Below are 27,172 nucleotides of genomic sequence, written 5' to 3'. Positions count from 1 at the left end.
GACGACGAAACGCGACAGTCAGACGACCGTCAGTAGCGCGACCGACTCAGGCGACGCCATCGCGAGCTCCGTTCCGTGCGCAGCTCCCGCCAAGCCTCTCTCTCTCTCTCTCTCTCTCTCTCTCTCTCTCTCTCTCTCTCTCTCTCTCTCTCTCTCTCTCTCTCTCTCTCTCTCTTCTCACTCTCTCTCTCGCTCTCTCTGTACTGGGGCAGGTCAGCTCTGTGATCTCTGCAGAGTCGCAGTCCCGTGCTCCCCGTCTCTCTCTCTCTCTCTCTCTCTCTCTCTCTCTCTCTCTCTCTCTCTCTCTCTCTCTCTCTCTCTCTCTCTCTCTCTCTCTCTCTCTCTCTCTCTCTCTCTCTCTCTCTCTCTCTCTCTGCCAATCGCTGTAGGAACAAGCGGCAGGCAGCTGAGATGCAAACGGGTGGCCCACATGTCACAGTCCCACAAGGGTGCAGTGTTACGCACACAGGTCTTCGTCACACAAGCAGCACACGCGTAGGCGCAGGGTCGCACTTTCGCTCTGTCTCTCCCTCGAACCAAGGGGACCCCAGAAGGAAGGTCGCAGCCAGCGAGCAGTAGGGGTCGACGGGTAGTCACAGGACGACCAGCGCGTAACACTGTGGCGATGGGGCAAAACGGACCCGGCAGACGCTTGAGGGGAGAACTCAGGCAGGGCACAGCTCGCGCGGACAGGTGACGGCAGGGTTAGGGGGGTTAACAGGCGACGGCAAGGTTAGGGTGAACAGGCGATGCAGGGCGGACGGGCGGACGGGCGGACAAGCGACGGCCCAGATCTGACGGCAACAAGGCCAACGGGCGACAACCACACACAGGACACGCAAGTCAGACCTCTCTCTCTCTCTCTCTCTCTCTCTCTCTTCGTAAAGGTAATTGAATTAAGTAAATATTTTACATCAAACTATCAGGTCGGCTTAGAACTCTCTCTCCAAAAAATATATACATCAAACCATCCGGTCAGCATTCTCACTAAATCTCTTACATTCTGTTACATCAGACCATCAAGTCCTCCAAGAAAGTGACGAAAGACTATCAGGACTTTAACACAAAGAGAAAATCACACTGCTGCTGGGTAGAGCGAACAATAGTGCTTATCAAATATATTCAATAGAGCTATATGTGGGGGGTTTCCAGCAAGTTGGGATGACTACACAATAGTGCTGATTTTTAAGAGTGGAGATCCATTGATCGCTAACAACTACTACACTATTATGATTGGCCATATGCTAGCAAAGATATATGCCTTTATTGTGGAGCACAAGTTGAGTTGGTGGGCTGAAACAAAGGGGATACGGTATGAAGGACAAGCTTGCTTTCACCAAGGATACAATACATTAGACCATATATTCACGTTGAGGACCTTAATTGACGAGGGACAATCACGAAGGCAAAAAATCTATTGTTGTTTCATGGATTTCCACAAAGCTTATGATATAGTACCACGTGCAAGACTCATGCAGAGGTTGCGAGCCATTGGGGTCCCAAAGGATATGCAACAGTGTATTTATACATTGTATGAGACAATGTCAGGTACAATACGAGTACCTAGAGGCACAATAGACTCAATATCTAGCACGGTCAGTGTAAAGCAAGGCTGCCCACTCCTCCTTTGCTGTTTGGATTGTACATTGACGAGATTTCAGATCACATACAAAGATAGGGTGGTATGGGAGCCAGCTTGGCTGGGGTATTGATACCAATTTTGTTATATGCAAATGATATTGTGCTCATATCAAAATCACCTGTGGGGCTATAGCAACATCTGGATGCATTGCATATGTCTTGTGAAGAGAAAGGCCTCAAGGTTAATCTTAGAAAGACTCAAATTATGATCTTTAACACCTCAGCAGCTTGGGTGACACGCTCAAAGCATCACTTTATGTATAATGGTGAGTTTATGGAAATGGTTGAACCATAGTTGTCAAGTACGAAAAGTACAGTACGGTACGGTACGATAAAATACGGTACTAAATGGTACCTTAAGATTTTATAAGGTACGGTACGATATTAGTACGAAAAAAAAATTAACTTCATTATTTTGAACTATGGATGATAGAACAGATGTTAAGAGTCTAAATAGCAATGCTATTGGAGTATATAAGATGAATACTTGAGGGTAACACGCCAAAACCTCTATGGTATATGCCGCATGCGCAACATGCACTACAACTTACAAGTACATACATAGGAGTGGATACATCATACATGAATGATCATACAAATAAGAGGCATGTATACTTGAGAGAGAGAAGGTTGAGAGAGAGAGAGAGAGAGAGAGAAACGAAAGAAAGAAAGTTATATTAACGTCTTCTAAAGACCAAAACTAGCCTATGAGACAAACGGTGATACAACTGATGAGGTCCAACTATCCAAAATAAAAGTGTTGAATGAAAAGCTGAAAACTGGAAACTGAAAATACGGTGCTGTGAGTGTGATAAGTGTCGTGTATGTGTATGTGCGTATGTAGCTCTGGTACTCCAGATAATGGCTACAAAAGGGGAACAAATGTCGACTATGATAGGAGAATAACTGTCGGCTGTGATAAAGTGGTGTGATGTGTATATGTAACAGATGCAGGGAGATATACTATCCTGGGATGTAGTAGCAGTCGTCGAAGTCGCTAATAGCAGGTGATCCCTCCTGGATGCACGATGTGGTACATCGGCGGTGGAGAAAGAGCAAACTGGAGATCTGAGATCCAATGTGTGGAGTGTCGTCGGATCTCAGTCTGCTGTCGATGTAGATCAAGAATCCTCCGGATCTCCTATCGATGTGGCTGTGGGGTCCGAAACCCACGGATCCTCGCGTGGCGTCGGGTACGCTGGTCCTCAACCTGCTGTAGTGTGAGCCCAGAGGTCTGGCTGGAGGCTGATACAGTAGCTCTCACTCTGTCTGTCTGAAAGAACTGTGTAAATGACATGAGATGCTTTATTAACGTCTACAAGAGACCAAAATGACCTGTGAGACCAACAATTACCAAACAAACCACCAAAGGTTTTCGTAAAAGATTTATGAATTTTGTTATGGTTTTGTTTGGCATTGCTAAGGCTAAAGCAGCTACCAATGGTATATTCACTAATTTATGTACTCTCAGAAGGTACATTAGGCCAAGCTATCCTCTGGACTAGTTTTATTAGCAATGTATACTAATGCTTTGGGTTGGGTGGTGCAAAATGAGCTGTGAACAAAGGTAAAATCAATAGGATTAAGCTACTTGATGATTCTCAAATGGTGCTGAATTTATTTATTAATGACACTAACATATTGTGAAAAATGATGGGACATCAATTAGAAACGTTTGGAACTGCTTGAATACCTTATGTATAACCTTTGGCTCTAGGATAAATCATAACAAAACATGTATGAGGAGTCTAATCAAGCTTCCACCCCCTTTCTTGGTTGATCAATCAAGGCTACAAAATCACCACCACCACCACAACAACAACAGTCAACAACCCAAACCACCAACAACAACAGCCACGACAAAAAAAAAAAGTGCTTGTTTTTTTGTACGAATTTGTACGGTACGATACGGTACGAACCGTATAGTACGAACCAATTCGTACTACGTACGAGTGCAACTACGGGTTGGACAATATGTATACCTTGGGGTCACTTTCAAAGGGCCACAATTTTCATGGAAGGAGACTTCAAAGGCTAGGCTTGCAACAAAGGGAGATAGATAGTGTTGGTATGCACATATGAGCACGTGGCTGAACTTGCATGGCATGAATATAGACAGATTGACACCATTCGATTTTACAGCCATGATTGTCCCACTTTGAGTCTCAATCATTCAGAGTTGAATAGCGTGATTAGAGCCGACATCACTAAAGTGGAAACAGAGAGGACTTGGTCCAAGCCCCCTTTCCCATTAGGCACAAAGATGGAATAATACCAATGTCACTTCTTGCAACTTTCCCATGATGGTTTCATAGCGAGCCTGAGATATATGGATGCTCAACTTTCTCACGGGCTTCGAGTTGCTATTGGATAAATCCGCACCTCATTACATCAACTAATGATTAAGACAGGTCGATGAAGCCATGTTGCGACAAATGAGAGGATTTACCAACTTTGTGGATGGGAGCCAGAGATAGAGAAGCACTACTTTTGTAGATGCACTCTATATTATGATATTCGAGGTCACTACCATTGCCTCTTTAAGCAAGGCTTTGGACCATTGAGATGGGTGATAGACTATGAGGACCAGAGATGTTTGGGACTTTTCTTATTGGAGCTCCAACGGCACAAAGTAGCATTGTTGTCAAGAAACACGGATCTAGAGCTAGTTGGCTATGGTGGGTGCAAATCAAACACACGATACATGATCAAAATGAGAAATTATAACTCAAGTGAATTAGGTTCAAAGATAGATTAGCTTGGACTCATAAACACAATCTTGAGTGACTCAAAACTAATTGTACCATTCTCTTAAAATGAGTGTCAACAAGTGCATGCCTTTATAGCTTTTGGATAGTACCACTGTACCTCAGTGTGCTTATGGGATTTTGAACATCTTTTCCTAGAGCTTCTAGAGCATACATCTTTGTCATATCTCTTATACAAAGCCACTAATGGGCAAGCTTCTTTTGGGCACATATCCAACCTCTATGGGCATACATATCAAGCATCATTTGCTATTCTCAACACCCCCCCACAAATGATGAGTTCCTACCCTTGTTGGCTTTTGCCCCCCCTACATGATGACATGGGCCGGGAGACTAGCTCTTTGGAAGCCTAGTCAAGTTAAGGTTTGAAACTTTACATTTTGGTAAGGGTTTTTACATCCACTATGGGAAACAAGATCCACTACGGGAAATAGAGATCCACTATGGAAAAAACATGATCCACTAAGGGAATATTCTTTCTTGTCAGCAGCGGAAATTTCTTTATCTTCTTCATTTTTCTTTTGCTTCTTTGGTATCCTTTGGTGATGTCCTCAATCTTCTTAGTCTTTTCTTCATGCTTTTCATCTCTGACTTGTTCTTCATTATCTTGTGCTCTAGTCTTCTTTGTGAGGTTCTTTTTCTTACTGAGATTGAGATGGTTACAAATAGCTACATTACTATGACTTGACATGACTTGTTCAACCATTACATAGATATTGCAATACATAGATTTTCGAGTTCCATTTGGTCTTGTGAGGTCCTTATATTTCTTTGAGCACAAAAGATGGATACATTTTTCTTTGGATGGCTTTGGGACTTGTTGGAATACATGGCTTGGTATCACATTCTTTGTTTGTGATACAATTAATCATAGGAGTTTGCCTGAATTCTTGAAAGACTTTTCTGTCTCTTCAAGACAATGGTTTTTATGTTCTCTTGTCCAACCCTCAACTACTTTGTTCAGTTTATCCTTTACAGCAGCCAAGATTTCCTTGAAATCACCATCATACTTATAGAATTCCAGTTCAACACCTCCAAGTATCTTATCAGAAACCTGCTTTCCTATCATCCGATATGGATATGGCAGAGGGCCTTAAGGTAGGTTCAACTCTTACTATCCATTTAAATTAGAATACAGCTAACTAATGACACTAGAACTAGCTTGCCAAACTAGCTTGCCATGGCTCTGATACCATGTCAAGAAACACGGATCTAGAGCTAGTTGGCTACACGAATCAAACACACGATACATGATCAGAATGAAAATTTGTAACTCAAGTGAATTAGGTTCCAATATAGATTAGCTTGGACTCATAAACACAATCTTGAGTTACTCAAAACTGATTGTACCATTCTCTTAAAATGAGTGTCAACAAGTACATGCCTTTATAGCTTTTGGATAGTACCACTGTACCTCACTATGCTTATGGGATTTTTGACATCTCTTCCTAGAGCTTCTAGAGCATACATCTTTTTTCTCTCTCTTATACAAAGCCACTTATGGGCAAGCTTCTTTTGGGCACACATCTAGCCTCTATGAGCATACATATCAAGCATCATTTGCTATTCTCAACAATTGTTACAGGATCAGAGTCAACCCACACCACATCCACCCCTCCGTAGAGCAATTACAAACTTTTTCAGTATAGGTGACCACCCAACCACTGCCACCTTAAACACTACATCTCCTATTAAAAGGAGCCATCAAGAGACATCATCAAGTGGCATCACAGTAGACATAGCTACAGCGTTATGCAGAGTACGACGCCCCAAGGTACCGGCTTGACAACGTAGGCATAGTCACATGCAACACATTCGCATCACGATTGCTCGCTAGTAACAAAGATTACCACGATGACTTAGTCGGAGGTAGCTTGCAAAGTCTTGGTGGATTTCATACGTTGAGAGGGAGATACTCTATACTCTTTTCAATTTTTCAATTTTTCATATTTTTCATTTTCCATTTCAATTTATCATGTAGACCTGGACATAATTATGTTTTCTTCTCCGATAAGAGATGTTGATACCAGTTGTATTAGTTATGATCTCATAGACCGTTTTGGCCTTCTAGAGACAATAATAGATCGATCTCTCTTTTTTTTTTCGTAAAGATAATTGAATTAAGTAGTAAATATTTACATGACACCATCAGGTCAACATTCTCTCTATATCTCTTACATTCTATTACATCAAACCATCAGATCTGCATACTCAATCTCTCTCACACAGTCTCTGTAGAAATTTACAAGATACGAGCAGGCTCTCAGAACAACCTATTACATAACCAATTCTAATAAATCAAACAGAAAGAACAGCTGGAGTAGAGCGAACAATCGCCAGCCAAGGAGCAACAATGTCCGAAAGAACCAATTAAGCTCACATCATAGAAGTGATTTGCCATAACACCAATCCATGCACACGGGCCACATGCCCATGGATGCCAGATGCCGAATCAAAAATAAAGGCATTGCGAATACGCCATATGTGCCGCAGGGCTATCCATCTAAGAAAATGGAATAGGCAGGAACAATCTGAAGACAAAGATGGCATAGAGAACATATTTCCCATAATCAACGAACAAACTGATATGCGGTGCTAGGTCACCGAGAACCACACATGAGAAATGAAATTCCAGATCTGTCACGCAATAGGGAAAAAGACAAAGAGGTGAAGCAATGTCTCATCGCATGTGCTATAGAAAACACAGTGCCCTGCAGAGATCTTTCGGGCACGGAGCACTTCTCGCGTTGGAAGACCCCCAATAAGCAGCCTCCACATGAACATTTCACCCTGATACAGAACCTTAGACTTCCAAAGCTGGATAAATCTGTCCCACCACTTCTTTTTGCTATCCCTGAGATGCCAAAACTTATTAACCTTCCCCGTGACCCATCTCTTAGCTTCCACCATCTGATGATATATCTGATTAGCTGACTTTTTTGAAAGTCATCAGGAAGCACAAACTTCCAATCACGCCACGGATGCAATGGCTGTAACGCAGGCAAAGGAGAGAACCTGTGAAAACAATTTTGTATTAACGACCAAATGTCCCTATATCCACAAGGCACCCCAAAGTATCAACAAATAAGCCTGAAAGAACCCCATCACAGACTGTCTTCAACCCTAACCTAGCCATCCGATTAAACTTATCTCGCTGCAAATCTTTGTGTGGCCAATCCAACAACCTTGAGGAAGCCAGTATTTCTCCTTGTAGTGAATTTTCCTCGTTATGAATATCCAAAGGACGCCAAACAACAAAACGAAGCATCTCTTGCCAAGAAGCAATTAAATGAGAAAGGAGAAAAGATTGGGAAACCTTTATGGGCCTCGTAGAATTAAGCACATGCCACCAGGAAGCATGAATAACCGTTGTCAAAGAGTTTACTGTCCATGATATAAATCATGGGATTCTTATGAACTCAGAAGAGTTTCACTAGAAATTATATGAGATATTTTCAGGCATTGTTATCCAATATCTACCTTAGTTATACAAGTTCTTTTGTATTTAGCATATAATTTACAGATATACCATGTACATCTATGAAAAATAAGTCTATGGGAACCTAAAACTTAGACTTCTGGAAGTAATTGACAGTCTGCTGGATAAATCACATTAATTCAGAAATATGGACAAAAACCCAAAAATGTTGCCAAAAACTATCAAAAGTCCACTAGGTCCACACGGGACCGAAAGTAACTGACTAAGGTGACCAACAGGTGACCTAGGCTGGTCAAAAAGTGACCAGGGTTGGAGCAGAGAGCAGCCCGCGATTTTCGGCGCAAAATGCGGGCTGCTCTGCCTGAGGGAAATTGGGAGAAAGCTGGAGCTGAGATGCATGGAATGGAGCATGCAAACTGAAGATTATCAGGCCAACAACTGAAGATGTTAACTTGGTGAGAGCTCCACTTCTCTGCCTCTTTGGTCTAACGAAAATCCATGCTGAAACTGTCTATAAAAGAGGGAAAATCTGAGAGAAGAGTATTCACCTGCTCTTATGCACGACTTCTCTCATCTTCTCTACATTATTCTTGGTCCAATGAAGCCCGACTTGTGCCCAAGTACTTGAGTGACTTTGGGGCAAGCAAAGGGTGAGGATATTGAAGACTTATGGACTGTTATGGGCTGGAATAACCAGTCATAAACAAGGCAGCCCACTATTTTGATTTATTTTTATAAGCAAACATGGGTTTTTTATGATTGTAATAGAGGAAAATGACCTCTTTTCTTCAAGACATTGTTCATAGATGTTCAAGAGTGCTTCTTCTTGAGTTTATGCACTCATTTTGAATTTGTTTATGGGCTGGAATTTTCTGTTTTAAAACAGGGCTGAAGCTAAAATTATTCCTTTTCAATCCATTTCATGTATCTTTGGTCCAAATCTTGGTTGTATTTGATTCTAGCATCAATATACTTGACCCAAAGGATTGAAATCCATCTTTGTACATGAAATAAATGCCATTAGAGCTTGCATTTGACATTCATAAATGAATTGAAAATCTGAAAATATCATTTATGAAATGATGTATGCATCCTCAAGCATTTGATGTAATCAAGTTAGTCTCATTCCTTCTGTTCAAGTATGCTAAGTACAAAGTGAGAAGGCTTGAATTCCTCTTCCGTACCTAATTATTTCTAATTCCCAAATCTTATCAAAACCTAATCCATTTATCCTTTCTGAATCTTAAATTCCAAACCCTTCTTCTGCACTAAAAGCCCCGGTGGTAGACCTTCAACTCTTAACGCGACGACAGTGGTGAACCCGACGTGAAGGTCCGCAGCAGAAGAATAAGTCCAATGGGAGAATCATCAAGCTTGAGAGGAGATGCTTTGCAACAGTTGGTTTGTCTAATGCAAGAGAGCCAACAACAACAACTGCAATTTCAGCAGCAGTTGCAATTGCAACAACGGAGACAAGAAGAAGAACGGATTGATGCTGCTGCCATTAAGGCCTTAGAAACAGTTGGGCATGAGCTCAAGCAATTTAATGGGCAAAATGTGTCCTCTTTTATCCGTCTCTACACTGACAAGATGGTCTTCTTTGGAGTTCCTCAACGTGCCTGGAGCCGTTACTTTGCCCGTCTGGCTGTGCATGGCCTCCAGGACCGAATTCATGGTCTTTCCCAAAAAGATGTTGGATAGACTGTGTTCAAGAAGGCTCTTCGAGAAGAATTTTTCCTTGAATATTATGGCCTTATGACAAAGAAAATCTTCACCGAATGGGTTGAAAGGCCCAATAAGGGTCTAACTGCTACTGTTCTTCATCGAGAGTTTGAAAGCAAATTTGCCCAACTAGATCCTGATGACCAACAAGGTATGGAAAGTCAAAAGATTGAGTTATTTCTAAAAGCTGCAAATTCTTCTCTTCAGGAGAAATTGACTGACCGTCTTGAAGACCTTGACTCTGAGTCGGGATTAAAAACTGCTTGAACTGATGTCACTGAAGCAGTTAATATGATTGCTCGAAGAGAGCGATTGCGCCTAAGATGGGGTTCAACCCCTGTAACAACTGATTCTATGAAGGAGCCTGTTCCAACCTCTCGACCTCCTGTCTCTATGGCCGAGCAACCAAGAAATGCTGCTGTTCCTTCTCCAAAGAAGGATGTCATGGATGAGTTAATTAAAAGCATGCGGGATCTCCATCTTAATTTAACAAAAATTAATTCTGAAGTAGAAAGGCTAGATGTTAAAGTAAAAGAAAGGGGTCGGTCATCCGCCCAAAGACCTGTACGAGAAGGCTTTAAAAGACGTTGCATTTGGTGTGATAGCCTTCAGCATGACAAGAGGGAGTGTGGAGCATTCCGTGAAGCCGAAGCACAAAAATTAGTCTTTTGGAAGGATGGCAAAATTCATGCAACCAAAACCGGGCTTCCTCTTGAGCCAAACTTCGGTAACGGCGGCATGAAGAAAAGATTGGAGGATTTGGCAACAAGAACAACCTATGCAGTTGTTGATGCTGCAACTTATGGGTTGCAAATTGAGCCGACTAATGAAATTATTAAAGCATGTGCAAAATCTAAAGTGTGGACGCAGACTTTGGAACGCATGGAGCAAGGCAAGGCAACTAAGGATGATTTAACCACTGCCAGCCAATGTATTCGAGGAAGAACCGGATGGTCCGAGCTTGTGGATTCATTTTCAGCTTTTGCCCGGCTAGCTGAAATTAATAATCAAGAAGCCATGATAGAAAAAAAGAGAAGAAGAGAAGAAGATGTTGCCGGACCTTCTTCTTCAGGTCCGACTAAACGCATAACAAGAAGCAAACCAAACCAACAGAAGGCTGCTGAAAATCTGCCACCACCAGAAATTGACATGGGAGATGCCCCTCAAGCAAAGAAGACAGAAGGAAAAAGAAAAAGCAAACATCCTAGTTACAAGTTGCAGTCAGACATAGAGACCGCAACGGATCTCAAACGGATCCTAGAAGAAAGGATTCTTGGAAGTAGAATTGAATTTACATTAGGTGAAATTCTCGATATTGCAAAACGAGGATTTCATGATGTAATAATTGATGTAATTAAACAAAAAAGACAATATGTTGGTGAGGAAACTGAAGAATCTGTACATGCTTTTTTGCAAGTAGTTCATGTGTATTTGCAGGATGAAGAAAAGCTGAAAACTCAAGGGATTCGATTGGAGACAATCAAAGAATTGATTGCAGCCATAGAAGCCAAAGATGAAGACATTTATGAAGCAGAAACAGAAGCTGAAGAACAATACGAAGCTCAAGCATCAAGTCACCAGCATTGGGTATGGTCTCCCTCTCTCCACCAGGATGAGGATCTGCAAGTTTCCAATGACAACTGAAAGTGGAGGAGGAAGCCTGCCTATAAATAGGCAAGAAGTATGCCAAAGATGACTACCAATCAGCCAGCCCAAAAGTGTGTGCCTGAAATTAGGATGGCCAGCCTCGACCCTCAATACTGTCTAGCCTAAACAAATGAATGCTCACAAATACACAGACTCACCCATGAGATGTACAATCTGCTAACAAAAAACGCAAGACAGCAGTGAAACACACGTGTGCATGATGAGATAACATGCAGTACTCCGTATGGATGGTGTCAACTACTTGGCAGTCTGCAGACATTCCCCACATAGATATGTTCAAAATAACACCTTATATAGATATGTCCAAATATATACGTTTCAGACATGGATTAAAATTAGTAATCCAAGAATGGATGGTCACATTTCCTCCCCGACTGCTTTATGGATCCAAAAAATGCCCAACAAGCCACAATTATTTTTAACTTTCATTGACTAGTCAGAAATATACTATACACCGATAACACAACTTTTGGTTGGATAATCTGAGGAAAGCTCTCCCAAGTTGATTGGATACTACAAAAGAATGCAATCACTTTTCACAAATTGATTGGGTCATCTATTTGCCTACCCTTTTTTCGATATTTGTTTCCAAAATGGTCTTCATATGTTTGTTTGAAAGACTCCAACATCCTTCAAATTATTAGGCTTAAAGAAACATCTTTCTAGAACTTGTGTAGAAGGAAGATGCCATCTGTGCCCAGCATGATGAGTTGCATAATCTGCCTAGGCTTCATTACTCTTTTTTTTTTTTATAGAATAGGTGTCATTGGATCTCCCTATTGCAAATTTTACCAAACTATACTTTGTAATTTTTGAATGGGAACTAAAGTTAAGAACACAATATGTAGTGGTAAGAACACAACTTCTGGTCCTCAAGAATCAGCCAGCACACTTTTTTCCTTGGAGAAAGGAATTGGGAAATGAAACAATTTCAAGGCTCAATAATCCACATGTGCAAAATGAAACATCCTTATTTTTTTACCCCACCAGGTTGCAGCTCACAGTCACAGATGGGAGATATTGCCAACACCTTAGCTTGGTACATTTAACAGCAGGATTTGAGCCATGACATTGAGCAAAAGGATGTTCCACAGCAACAACTCCCTCAAATATCTAGACAAAAATCATTCACACTCTCCAAGGGATACAAGTGAAAATTTAGGGAGGTTCTGACTCCTAAGCACACGAGGAGAGAGAAGCCTTTCTTGCTATTTCGAATTGGGGCACCTCCTACCAGAATTCCTCACGTGGTTTAGCATTAAAGACTGACACATCAATCTTTTATTAAGCCCTTGCAATAGACATCTTCATTGGGAATGCAAACCTGGAAGAGCTCTCCTTTATCCACTTGTGATCTTTTGTTATTAACAAACTTCGTATTGTACACTTACCGCAGTAGTTTTACGCTGCAGTACTTATTAATTAAATTTTCATTTCTTGGAATACAAGAACATTTCCCTTGGCAACACTGGATATGAACATCTGGCGTAGCATCAATGTCTGACTAGCAGGCTATGACACCAGGTCACGACAAAGATTGCATTCTATTAAAAGACTCTAGTAATTAAATGCTCTTCTCAGCTTAGAATAATAGAATATATTGCAATCATCAAACCAGTGTACCTTTCATCACAAAGTATGATAGCACCGTAGTCATGTCGATGACGGATGACACGTCCAACAGCTTGATTCACAGCTCTGGATGCTTGTTGCACATACCACTCCTCACCTGTTAAAGTCTATCCCAAAAGCAGTCGGACATTACATTGAGGCCGTTAGACTATGTCAAGATCCCACCAACAGAAGTGAATTCCCAAAATCTAAAGAGATCATAAACAAAGTTAACAAGTAGTACCTTTCTTTTGCTTGTTTGAAGCCGAGATTGCTCATTCAAATATTCGCGTTTCAGCCTCACCTGTTTGAACACTTGGTAGGTCTTAACTTTGAACAACAAAATTTTGAGATATCAAATAGCAATAGAATAAATACCTTGGGATCTGTTTTCATTGCAAATGGGATTCCTGTTATCACTACAGCACGGCCAGCTTTATCAGCAAAATCCAAGCCCTCGCTTACCTGAAAACGGACCATGTATAATAAGTTTGCATTCAAACTGGTGAGTTTTGAAATTTGAAAGAGGTTCAAAAAGCTCACCTTGCCTCTGCAGACGGCAAAGAAGACAGCACCAGATGAGGTCACATCATTTAGCTTGGTAATGAAATCCTAATGTGGTACCCAAACCGAAGTGACAAGATTTCAGACTATTGAGGTTCAAGCAATAAGAATGAATTATCAGTGCATACATAGTAAACAAGGTTTTTATTCAGAAAGAAAAACCAAATAACTGTTTAGAAAACAGCAACAAATGATCAAGCACCTCATTTGCATGATTAAAAAGGGATGATTCTCTGGGCTCCACAACAGGCTGTTTGTGTTTGCAGATACGCTCCCATACAGTACTGACATTGGCTGCTCCTGCAGTCTATATTCTCTTTTCAACAAATGTTCAAGCATTGATGGATTTAGTGACTATCACATTTCATGTCGTGTAAACAGCTCCACTAAACAGGTATCAGCTCAAGCAAACATTAAATCTGACTTTTCTCGCCTTAGGCATCAATGTTTTATATGATGTTTGATCTTAGTAAGAGCACAAAACAAATCTGTTGCTCCAAAAAAATCAAAGCAGTTACCAATGTTTGCCAAGCTTCAATGCACTGATTCAGCAAGTAATATGATGGAAAGAAGACTAAAAGGCCATCAGGGACAATACGAGCAAAATTTACTGCAAACACAGTTAATATTAGGGATGCAATGTCAAGTATAGACTGGCATAACATAGTTGCTATGAACATAAACCTTTACAGACTTTACCGATTGTGTTTCCAAGCTCAATCTTGTATTCCATGGAATCTCGCGTACGATATGAGGAATTTAAAGTTCGTCCAGATGGGCCTGAGGTCAGCACCCCAACCCATATTTGGTCTGCACCTATGACATGTGGATTTTCCAAACGCACTTCAAAGGGCCTGTTGATTTCTGATCATTACAAATATGCTACCATCGTAACAGCCACACTTTAATGATTGCAGAATTAATTGCACAAACAAAAGAGTTTACTACATCATAGAAATCATACAGCTTGAGTTCAAATGCAAATGAATCGAGAGGAGCCAAAGTGCCAGATGTCAATATGACCGATCGAACATCCAACTTTGAAAACTCCTTCATGGCAAGACCAGGATTGAAACACCACCAGCTAAGCACACGATGACTTTTAGGTCCTGTCACAGTTGTTTCTTAAAATAATTATCTGACCACCACCCAAAACAACTTCAAGGAATATTCTCAAACTAGAAGAGATTGAACAAGACCTTTCCTAGCACCTTTGTCTGTGTCCTGGCTGTATGGCTCATGAATGTGAAACTGCAACGAAACAAGCACACATCTTAGTAAACTCAAACCACCAAAATACTAGTGTGCTAAGCAGACACTAGAAATCTCCTCACGAACCCGATAGCAAGTTGCATGTGACTTATCTGCACCCTGAAATATTTGCCTCAAAGCATCCCTTAGTGCCTGAAGTCGGTGCCCATTACCAGATCTCTTGTGTACCTTAAGAGACTCCATGTTGGCCTCTTTTGAAAAAAGCATTTCAAGATTGCACTTTTAGTTTAGTACTACGTTAGTGAGTTGACAAGTAAAGACAGTGTGTGTACCATCTTCAAGAAGGTTTGTAGCATGATCAATGGTATCAAGTAACATTGTGACAGTCTCTTGAGTTATCTTCATTTCAGCAAGAAACTCATATATATAAGGTCCAGGTCTAGTAAACCCAGATCCCTCCACTGTAAAAGGTACATCATTGATTCTTTTATCCAGTTCAAGCAAGAGTGCTGCAAAATCCTTTGGAGACTCAAAATTTGAAGAGCCAAGAAACCTGATGATTAAAAGAACTAACATGCATGCAGCAATGCCCTGCCTGCATTACCCTTAAGTATAGCGAAGTTTTCTGGGTCCACTGAAGTGTCAGCTGAATTGTCCCTTGATCTATGAGCTAAAGCAAGGTCCACACACTGCTTAGCTTCTGCTATACATGCAGCCAGATGTGCAGCAGACAAGTCAAATGATGCAGCATCTGCACAAATGTTCTCCTGCAGTTAGAAAGCAACAAACATGAGCAATAGAGAGAACAATGACACGAGAGACTGAGCATAAAACACTAAAAGTTCACTTGATAAAATTGGTTGAACATATTGGAAGACAAGAAACTAAGGGGCTCACCAGATTGTGAGCTTCATCAAATATGAGCACTGCATTCTCCCAATGAAGGCCTGTCAGTGAACGTCTATTTTCCTTCTCAATCAGGTAATTATAAGGCGCAAATATTATATCAGCTGAATTATGGAGCTCACGTGAGAGGTAATAAGGACACCTGAAGTTCATCAAGCCAGAACCACAAAGCCTCATCAAAGACATTTCTCCTGGAAACAGAAAGGGGAAAGGATACAAGATGTCTCAGAAAGGGCATGAGGCCAAGTAAGTACATACGGTCCTTGTGTCCTGCCAATGCTGAGCAAGTCTTCTATATCAATTGGCTCCACACCAAGATCAGGGTGAGCATTTATGTAGCCTGTGAAAAATGTGATACACATGTAAGGTATCTAAGGCAATGGGTAGAAATGGGATATGCTTGCTTATAATCTGTAAAGCATCCAATCTAAAGGCTCAAACACTAGATCATAAAACCCTACACTGAAATCTGAAAAGCTAAGGAAATTGTGATTTCATCCTAAGATAGAAGTCATTCATTTATTACATAGTTTATTCTAAGATATTGACAAAGTTCAAAGATTGAAGGAAAAGGGCAAGATGAACTGAAAATAATGCCCTAATACAGAAGGACAAACATGTGAGCTGACACAGAAATGAACTGCTATGGAAAGTCTATCTCCACAAAGCAATCTTCTCGACCACAAAAGAAAGAGCACCTGAACCAAGAGAGAAGCAAAATCTTGAAGTATACTACAGGTATCAACATCTCATGCTCAATCTCAATCCAAACAACTTGTCAATGTGACCCCTTCTCCATACACAATCCCATGAGTAATGCATGAAGATACCAAAGAACCCACAAACCAGCACACTAATGAGCAAATAGAGATCTCTCCATGAACGACCTGAGGACGGCCACAAGTGAGGAAAGCTCAGGTCAGGTATGAATGAGCCACACCAGTGACAAACAGGAATGCTCCAGCTGCAGATTGGCAGTTGATGGCATTTTTCCCAGCTTGGTGGTGCCACTGATGTATGAGGGGAAGTCTTGTCATGTTGTATTAAACACATCTTGCATATGTACTTTTGCAATACTGGAAAAGTACATATCCCTTCACACAAACACTTTACCCTAACAGAGAAACTTCGTACCTATCCAACATAACTTTGTACAGCTTGTTGAGCCAAAAATATAAACTAATTAGCTCTTTAAAACAGCCCCAAAACATATAAATTACCAAAAGTTTCATTAAATAGTGTGCAATACTAGAGAGTATCTATGTCCCATAAGCCAAACCCTAATTTAGGAGGATCCACTTGTCTATAAATAGACAAGCTGCCCACCACTCAGCCTCATCCCTTGTCTTGCAAGTTTCAACCATCAGCTCTCCCTCCAATGGCTATCCAACCCATCACGATTGCTGCCACATTATAGGAATAGACTAGGCTGCACTTTCCACCATTGTGCATATGGGATTTTGTATCTTGATCCCACACTACTCCATACAAAGAGGCTAAGCTGAGTGTGATTGCCAATATCTCAATACACTTAATGACAAATGACCCATAGCTCCTAGGGTTGACATCAACTTGACAAGAAAACCAAGACCTCATAGACATAGTCACACATCCATCGAGTGATGTACCAATACACTTTGTGGAAGAACCAATTGAAGAGGAACTATACATAAATCCATATGTCACTTATGCTCAAGAGGGATATTCTATCCTAATGGATTTTTTATCAATTCCATTCATGGCTTTAGGTAAGGGATGGGGCCAAGGCATGGGAGAAAACCCATTGCAAGAATTATTGACTTGCTAGTTATGTGGCCACCTTAGACATATATAATCTAGATGTCTAGAAAGAAAACAAGCAAATAAAGATAAGGCAGATTTGAGATGTCCAAAATGTGCTACCACACATGTATGCTAATTACCCAAGGCAAAAAACCTCCACTAGCTTAGTGCCACTCAGACTCTTTAGTGTCAAAACACTCAATGAGAAGGCCACACCACAATTCCTTTAGAATTCATGACTAGAGCTCAAGCAAAACACATTGGCATTGTAATGCTCAAGGACCCAAAAACTTGGATGCCTTGTCCATAGGCAAAAAGAATTGAATGAAGAGGTCACCAGCCTGTGGTGCCCTATTCACTGTTGCTGCCCTGCTGTCCAGCCTCTTCCCAATAATCATACAACAACTTGCATTTTCTGCACTGCAGGCTCAATCTACATCAGATTCACCTTCTTCAGCTGTCTCCCAGCCTCTCACTGTTGCATGTGACCAGCGGCTCACTCTTTCATGCAATACACTGCTGTGTTTACTAGTTACAGCCCCATAGACTACTACATTTTGGTTTCCAGCCTGCTGCCCTTTCAGTTTCTGCATCATCTCAACTCCGACTGATCGTTATAGCACCCAGAATCCATCTCCAATGGATGTACACTCCAACTACTACCTCAGTCCACTCCTGCGAGAGCCATCGACCGTTGGACGACTCTGCCCTTGAGCATCTTGTGCACGCTTTCCTTCATTTACAACATTCATTCATTCCCTTCTAAGTTATATTTCCTCTTTGTTTGTGTTTGTGTTTGTGTTTGTGTTTGCGTTTTGGGTTTTACGTTTTGAATTTTTGCATTTGTATTTGAGTTCTTTGTTTTTCAATCGTGGCCATACACTAACTGTTTTCTTTTGTACACCCTAACATATAACTATACTTGGCCAATGTCACCCACTAATCACCAAGGTTCCTCAAGTCTCATTATTGCTTAATTGACTCGCATTTCACATGTGCACCCCACATGTGCACAACTTAATAATGCCAAAGCTAAGCATTGAAAATACGGGTCCTTGTGACATACTTCCTCCTTGAAATCCTTGCAATCGTCCTCCGCTGCGCTAGCAAGTGACAAAAGCAAACTTGCAATTCTCCTTGATTGCACTACCAAGGTCACCCACTGATCACTGAGGTTACTAAAGTCTCACTATCACTTAATTGACTAGCAATTCACATGTGCACAACTTAATAATGCCAAGCATTAAAAATACGCATCCTCATGACATACCTCCCCTTTGAAATCCTTGTAATCATCCTCCATTGCACTGCTAGGTGACAAAAGCGGTTGAGAGTGTGCTGCAGCTGGAGTGAGTAGATGAGTGAGAGTGACAGATAGAAAGAGAGAGAGTATTATATGATTTGGATGTACTACAATGTGTTGGTACACAAAGAATAAAATGTATTTATACTTAGGGCACATAAGGTTGCATTCACATGTAACATTAAATAATACACGACGAAGGTGAATAAAAGAGCCTTTACACCCTAACAACCTCCCACTTAAAGGTCCGAAGTGAACCTTTGACCAACTCCCACTAGTCGAATGCAATGCTCATACTGAGCCTTGCTTAGACTTTTAGTGTGAACATCTGCAAGGTTATCTTATGTTTTGATCTTGATTAATGTGATTAGACCGTCTTCCAAAATCTGTCTGATAAAGTGATATCACACATACATATGCTTTGTGTGTGAATAATACATGGCATTCTTATCCAGGTACACAGCACTCCGGCTATCTTATCCCAACACTAGAGTACTCACAGACATGCCGAGATCCTCTACAAGTCTGCTAAACCATATAGCTTCCTTAGAAGCTTCACTAGCTCATATATATTCAGCTTCAGTAGTACTCAGTGCTACAATGTTTTGCAACCTGGAGCACAAAGAAACTGCCCCACCAATAATTGTAAAGACATACCCGCTAGTGGACCTGCGAGTGTTCAAGTCACCTGCCATATCTGCATCACAATAACCCTGCAAACTAAGTGCACCCTACCCATAACAAATACACTTTTTTTGTGTACCCTTTAGGTATCAAAGAATACACTTGAAGCCTCCCAATGTTTTTGGCCAGGATTTGACATAAACCTACTGACAACTCCCACTGCATGAGCAATGTCTAGACAAGTAGCAACCATAGCGTACATAAGAGAGCCACAAGCTGATGCATAAGGACTCCCTTCGTAGCATTGGCTTCCACATCATCTTTTGGGTTATTGGCTTTACTAAGCTTAAGATATGGAGGTAAGGGCACCCCAAAAGGCTTAGCTTCAGCCATTTTAAATTTATCCAATACCTTTTCAATGTACTTTTCTTGAGATAAGAACAGCAATTTTTATGTTCTATCCCTGCGAATCCTCATGCCCAATATATGCTCTACATTCCCCAAATCTTTCATGGAGAAAGTTGATTTCAACTGATCTTTGAGAGCATCCAAGCTAGTCTTTCTTTTTCTAGCTAGCAACATATCATCCACATACAAAACAAGTATGATGGGACTGATATCTATATCCTTTTTCATGTACAAACAATAATCTACATGGCTGCGTGTAAACCCATGAGAGAGAATAAAAGTGTTAAACTTTTTGTACCACTGCCATGGTGTTTGCTTCAGCCCATACAAGTTCCATTTTAGTTTACACACCAACTACTCTTTTCCAAGAACTACAAAGCCCTTGAGCTGTTTCATGTAGATTTCCTCATCAATGTCACCATGCAGAAAAGTTGTTTTCGCATCCATTTGGTACAGCTCTTAAGTCCAATACAGCAACGAGAGCAAAAAGCACACGTAGAGTGGTCATCTTCACAACACGTGAGAAGACCTCTTGGAAGTCAACCCCTTCCTTCTATGCATACCCTTTGGAAACCAATCTTGCTTTGTACTTGGATTTCCCATCAACTGTCTTTACTTTGTAAACCCATTTGTTTGGAAGAGGCTTTCTTCCTTTGGGCAACGACACAAGATCCCAAGTATCATTAACATATAGAGATTTAATCTGTTCGTGCATAGTTAGCTCCCACTTACCACTGAATTTGCATGACTTGGCCTCTTTATATGTAAGAGGTTCACCCTCATCTGTAAGCATCACATAGTGCAACGAGAGGTCATACCTATGTGGCCGTCTTCTTAAGCGTGTATACCTATGTACCCAATGATCTACATTTTCAAGAATTAGATCTACATCTGGAGGTATGTTATTTTCAACATTTATTGGCTGTTGTAAGCCATTTTCAACATACCGTTCATGCTGTACAACACCTTCATTTTCATTATCAGCACCTGCATTTTCATAATCAGCAAGTCTATCTTGATATCCATGACCTCCTTGTGCTTCTATTTGTTGTCCATCATCATCTAGCTCAAAAATAACAGGCTGATCATCAGTTTCAGCCTGTGGTACAACATCATGAGACTCATCAATTGAAATAATAGGTGGCTGCAAATTCTGAAATTTGACCTTTTTCATGTCTTCATCAGAGGCTAAAGTACTTTTCAACAACTTTGCCTCATTAAACACAACATTACAGCTGCGAACAATTTTCTTGGAAGAACATGTTTAAAGAGCGGTTGCAAATATGAACCGCGATTTTAAGTGCCTCTCCCCAAAATTCAAGAGGGAGATTGGCAATGGACAACATGCATCGCACTCTTTCATACAAAGTCCTATTGTATATTTCAGCCACCCCATTTAAAGAAGGGCTGTAAGGAGCTGTAAGCTCCCTCTTGATTCTATGCAAGTCACAAAATGACTTAAATTCAATAGATGTGAACTCACCCCCATTATCAATTCTCAAGTATTTCAGCTTTCTACCTGTCTGAGTGGTCCCAAATGCATGATAAGTTTTATAAACAAACACTTCACCTTTTTTTTTTTCAACAAATAAACCCAAATCTTCCTAGAACAATCATCAATAAAAGAGAGAAAATATACACCAGCACCCAACGATTTCACTGGCATTCTACATACATCAGAATGCACTAAGTCCAAGACATTGGACTTACGGGAGACACCAGATTAAAAGGAATTTTTCATTTGCTTTCCAAACTAACAATCATTACAAAAATCAAGTTTAGAGCCTTTTCCATCAACCCTCTTCAAAGAGGCAAGGACATCAAGTCCTTTCTAGCTCATATGGCCTAATCTCTTGTGCCACAACTCCAAATGACAGCCAATTTCCGCAACTGCAAGAAACTTGCCATTCAAAGCTTTACAAGGCTGACAATACAAAGTGCCCTTCTTGGTTCCTTTTGCAATCAGCATAGAACCCTTTTTCAATTTTCACAAACTACCACCAAACAGTGTAGTGTAACCATGCAAGTCAAGCTGACCAATAGATAATAAACTCTTCTTGATGCAAGGCACATATCTGATATCTTTCAACACAAGCTCTTGCCCACTATCCAAAGACAAGTGTACAATGCCAATCCCATCAAAGTTGCAAGCATAGTTATTTCCAAGGTATACTTTTCCATAACTACTTGCATTGAACATAGCAAAACACTCCAAGCAAGGAGTTACATGGAAAGAGACACTAGAGTCTACGATCCAAGTCTGAGTTACACCATCATCAACTGACAAAAGTGCATCAATCACATCAACCTTGCTAATCTGCATATCCTGCATGTGATATACAAGGGCATCACAATCAACTGCACATAATACATCAGCCTCTGCATCCAAGAGCTCCTCTATGACTACACTGGAGGCCACATTGGCCTTTTCCTTGCCTTTGACTGCCTGAAATACATCTCTCTTATCCTCTTTCTTCTTTTTGTCTCTTGCATTCTTCTTTCTCTCTTGTTCTTGTAGTACATGCAACCAGGTTTCTTATGGCCCTTCCAACCACACTGATAGCAAGTAATATCACTCTTTTCCTTTCCTTTCCTCTTCCTTCTGTTTCTCTGTTAGCATTTGCATTTTTCTTTTCAACCCTGCCTCTAACATTATAAGCTGAGTTGTTGCCTTCTCCACTAGACTTACGTCTAATTTTTTAATTCAAGATTAAACCTCCCACACCATCATATGAGAGATTGGCATTATTACTGAGAGAAACTACCAACGTCTCCCAAGAATCAGGTAGTGTCATGATCAAAAAAATTGCCCTCAACTTATCATCAAAATCCAAATTGGCATTCTTGAGCTGATTTAAAATGCCAATAAATACACTCAAGTGCTCAACTACAAGATTGGACCCGTCTAGTCACATATTCACCAACTTGCACATTAAATGCACTTGATTAATAGGTGTGGTGACATAGGTAGTTTTCAACTTCTTCCATAATGCATAACCAATATCTAAGTCCTTAATGTCTATCAAAATGTCATTAGTGACACCCATCTTTATATAAGCCATAGCCTTTTTGTTGACTCTGGCCCAATCTGCATCAAACATTTGTGCGGGTTTATATTCTTGCAAAGCATCCTCATGATCCTTTAAGAAAAATATGCCCTACATAAGGTCTTTCCAAAGGTCAAAGCCTTGACCATCAAACTTTTCATGTCAAAACTAGAAGAAGTTGCAACCATTTTTATCACGAACACAAGAGAAAATGCACTAAACTACAAGAGCATAAGCTAAACCACCAAATACACTGTTGTTCTTGCCCAAATAGAATAAATATCTGCTGTTTTTACATAAACTAGCCACCACACGAGAAATACTACAGAAATTTACCAAATTCTGCACAAAATCCCAAAATTCCAAATCCAACAATGCATAAATGTCAGCCAATCTGACCCAACTGAGCAAAATTTCATCAATACATGAAAAGCCTCATTTTTTTCAAGTCCAATGTCAAGAAATTTTACTTGAATGACCAAAATTCCCACAAATTTGGCAGAATCCCCAATTTAACTTAAGTCAACACACACAATGTCTGCAATTTCTCACACAAATGTCACTGCCAAGCATATACAAGATCAATTTTGGGAAAAGCCCCAATTTTTCCAACTAAAATTTGCACAAGTTTGAGACTTGTGCTTCCACATGCAAACCCCTGTCAGAGAAAGGGGATGAGAAAAATTAAAGAAATTTCTAATTTAAAGGTGTGCTGGCGCCCACCCGTTGATCGCTCGATTGGACTTCAACATGGCCTATGTTGCACACGCCTTCTGCACAACGACCTATTAATTGCAACTATCACCTATCAGTCTTGCAACAGGCGACTAATGCATGTCGTCTCACGAAGCGCGCACAACCTCCGCTTTACTACCGATTGTTGAGAGTGTTGCAGCTAGAGGAGTGAGCAAGTGAGTGAGAGTGACATAGAGAGAGAGAGAGAGAGAGAACGATACAATTTGGATGTATCAACAATGTGTTGGTACACATAATAAAATGTATTTATACTTGGGGCACGTAAGGGTGCACTCACATGTACAATTAAATAATACACGAAAGAGGTGAATAAAAGGGCCTTTATACCCCAACAAAAAGCAAACTAATACTGAACTAGAAAAAGCATAGGCATCATAGTCAAAGAACATTGACTGTTGTTGTTCTACTATGCTATTGCCCAACTCATGCTAAATTTCCAGCCCACATAACTAAGTCTTAGCTAACCAAAAACAAACTCTAATTGTTGTCAAAACTATTGTGGATGTATCCATTAACTTTATCTCAAAAGTGTTCTAACCAAACAACCATAGAAATGCATTAACCATGGTAGAACTATCAATGGCATTACTTCACATGCTGCTGTCCATAAAACAGAGCTGAATACCATTGAAAACTAATTGATCATACATTAAAAACCAGCAACTGATAATCAATCTCTAATGATCATAATCTTATGACCGTACTTTAATGATCATACACTGATGTAAATGTATAGTTTCAAAGTTGCAATGAAAACCATACCCATCTACATACCAAGTATAGTGAGTAGTACACTAAAAAGTGACCTCCTAGCAAACATATTGTCAACAAACAATACCTTGGATGCATGCTGAATACACCCAAGATCTACTATATACTAGAGCTGTCCATCACTAGAGGAGTGAAATTACTACCTTCCCCTTGGTTATTAGGCAATGCTCTCGACCTTCTAGGCTCTGTTGAGCCTAACTAAGCTCGATCTAAAGTCAGTTCCAGCTGAAAGGCTTCTAGGTAAAGTTGCAACAACCAAGAATGGTTTACTAGAGATTTATTCATTCCTTGGACAAGCATTGGCAATTTACCGTTGTATAGCACGTACTCTTAAGCACACTTATGCATTTCTTGTTTACAAGTCCAATAGTTCTATGCAGTTGCCACATCAATTTCAGCGTTTCTGAGTTGCCCAGCAGGTCAAACATGTTTGTGTAGAATGGAACGTGGAAGTCAGATTTTCTATGCAGCATTTATTGTGATTATCTTATTTTTACAATTGTATTTTGCAACAATTGGCCAATTTTTAACTCGCCAACCTGATCAATTTTTCCCCCATTTTTTGGCCTATTTATAGGCTAGCTTGTTCCGGTCACTTCCCACTTTGGTTTTTCAACTGGAAGAGAGATAGCCTCACAAAGATACATTCAACACCCCGTGTACATATCTGCCTTCTTCATTTCAGAATTTATTCACTACAGATTTCTGCATTCTATTGTCTCTTCTCTCTCTTCTTCTCTCCGTGTTCATTTTCTTTCTATCCAGTCACACACTTCCACATTCATTGCAATTTGACATGGTATCATAGCAACCTTGAAGGGCTGATTGATTGTGGACAGACCCGAACAAGAGATTTCAACACGACAAAAGTTTGTATTTTCCACATTTGAGGGCGAGCGAGAGGGCTGCGCATCAACACAAGGCTAAGGTGATTAGGTGAAACACAGGAAAGGAGTGAAGTTGCTGTTCTTTGTAGGTTTTTGCTATTCATGAAGGAGAAAAGGCTGTGTTTTTAGCCTTTTGGTGCAGATTTTGAGTTTTCATTGCCATAATATCATATATAATGTAAATGTGTCATGTATCACGAGACTCATGATAAGTAAACTAAATCAAAGATCATGATCATGATCTGAGGCTGCTCTAGCCACTCTTGAACTGCCAGCCTCATCATCATGTGTACCATGAATTGCTGCATCTCCCTCAACATCAACATGTGTCTCCTCTTCTTGCTGCATCTCCCACTCTGTGAATGGATCAAGCTTTGTTGTCATGCTGTTACACAACATCCTCAAATTAGCACTAACGAATACTAGATCGTTTGCCCTCTCCACACCAAGACGATTCCTCCTCTTTGAAGCAATGTGAGCACATGTACTCCACAATTGCTCCAAACAAGAGCAGCTAACTGACTCACTCAAAATATGGATGGCTAGTTGTTGCAACTCAGGACCATCCGAACCATAGTCCTCCCACCACAAAGCTGCCCCAATCTTACAGCGATCCTCTTGTGCATCCCCACAACCAAAAGAACCTCGAAAGGTCCTATAACATGAAAGCTGATCTCTGATCTTTCGTCTAGTACCATGATCAGGCACTAGACGAGACAATATAGATCTCCATGCATCCATAACCTCAGTGTCATTCTCTTGACCTTGCCTTGAAACTCAGGACCCACAACAAATGCAACTGCATGCATGGTTGAGCTATAGGAGTTCCACCTCGTCACAACTAAATGGTGTATCTCCTCATACGCCTCATCATTTGGTGCCAACTCCTACAACTTTTCATTTAGCCTATCCATAGCCTCATATAACTTCCCAATGCAAGGTTGCATAGCATCCATAACCCTCAATAAATGTACAATAGGTGATACCATAGCATCTATCCGCTTTACTATTAGAGATCATAGCCAGGCTGGGCAGGTGTGCAGTGTGCAGTCGGACAGGCAATCCGACCAGTGCAGTCATTCGGCTGCATTTAATGCAGCCGACAGGCTATTTTCTGGCGCTCTGTTTTTTGTCAGATTCTGGCTATAAATAGCCGACATCCCCAGCAGTCTCCTACACTTCTCTGCTCGCAGATTACAGACCGGTGACGCGCAGATTCCGTCTCTGTTCGCAGATTTCAGACAGGAGACAGTGCAGACTGCAGCAGACTTCGAGGTGAACAGCAGGTTGCATCGTCGAGGTGGAGACACGCAGTCCAGCGCACTGCGCCCGTGTATATATCTACATATCTTTGTATTCAACACACTTTATATAGCAGATCTTCATCTTCCACTATCTCTTTCTCTCTCTTCTCTCTCTACGTTCTCTCTCTCTCAGTCCTACGCTTCCGCACCGCTGCACTCTGACATGGTATCAGAGCAGTGTTAGAGGGCTGACTGAGCGCAGAATCAACCTGAAGAGGAGTTTCCATCGCGACACAAATTTGTGTTTTTTGCGTTTAAGGGCAGACAGGAGGGTTGCACCTTGGAACAAGGCTGAAACGAGTGTGGGCGCGCAGGAAAGGAGTCCAGGTGGTGGATTTGCTGCTCTTTACTGCTGTTTGACGCGGAGGAAGTTTGAGTTTTCAGCCTACAAGTGCAGGTTTTGCTTTTTCATCGCCTCCGACGGGTGAAGAAGATTCAGGACGCGGAAGAGACTTAGCAGGCTGAGTTTTCCCAGTCAGAGGGAGCTGCTTTTGAGTTTGTGAAGGCATTACAGGTGAAGATGTCTACAGAGATTGACTTGGAGTTCCAGTCGATTATGGACCGGAAGGTACCTGTCTTACCGGCTCTTCCTGCAGATCAGAAGCTCGACGGCGACAACTACCGCATTTGGCGCGTCATGATATGGGCCATCCTTGAGTCCTATGATTTGGCGGAGCTGGTACAGGAGATTGATCGGCCCTCGGTAAGAGATGAGTCCAAACTCTCTTCCGATGCTCGTGCGAAGTTGGCCAAGGCTCA

General features: G+C 41.0%; 1 protein-coding gene across 2 annotated transcripts in view; it reads right to left on the bottom strand.

Moving 5' to 3' along the window:
- The window catches only part of LOC148034237 (regulator of telomere elongation helicase 1 homolog), a 169,398-nt gene that overhangs the window by 109,271 nt on the left and 32,955 nt on the right, over nt 1–27,172 (bottom strand). For both annotated transcript variants that reach the window (XM_087679207.1, XM_087679208.1), the window contains exons 4-17: nt 15,790–15,871; nt 15,523–15,673; nt 15,230–15,392; nt 14,958–15,134; nt 14,752–14,876; nt 14,613–14,664; nt 14,378–14,522; nt 14,113–14,267; nt 13,932–14,023; nt 13,616–13,720; nt 13,393–13,461; nt 13,228–13,314; nt 13,094–13,153; nt 12,862–12,977 (exon numbers count right to left, since the gene is read on the bottom strand). In XM_087679207.1, coding sequence (XP_087535333.1) covers nt 12,862–12,977; nt 13,094–13,153; nt 13,228–13,314; nt 13,393–13,461; nt 13,616–13,720; nt 13,932–14,023; nt 14,113–14,267; nt 14,378–14,522; nt 14,613–14,664; nt 14,752–14,876; nt 14,958–15,134; nt 15,230–15,392; nt 15,523–15,673; nt 15,790–15,871 — 1,579 coding nt within the window. The remainder of the gene's footprint in view (nt 1–12,861; nt 12,978–13,093; nt 13,154–13,227; nt 13,315–13,392; nt 13,462–13,615; nt 13,721–13,931; nt 14,024–14,112; nt 14,268–14,377; nt 14,523–14,612; nt 14,665–14,751; nt 14,877–14,957; nt 15,135–15,229; nt 15,393–15,522; nt 15,674–15,789; nt 15,872–27,172) is intronic.

The sequence above is a fragment of the Lygodium microphyllum genome, chromosome 6 (genome assembly GCF_053477565.2).
Source record: "Lygodium microphyllum isolate KBCC chromosome 6, Lygodium_microphyllum_v1.1.10, whole genome shotgun sequence".
In the NCBI taxonomy this organism is placed as follows: Eukaryota; Viridiplantae; Streptophyta; class Polypodiopsida; order Schizaeales; family Lygodiaceae; genus Lygodium; species Lygodium microphyllum.
This window is presented reverse-complemented; position numbering and strand designations above follow the sequence as displayed.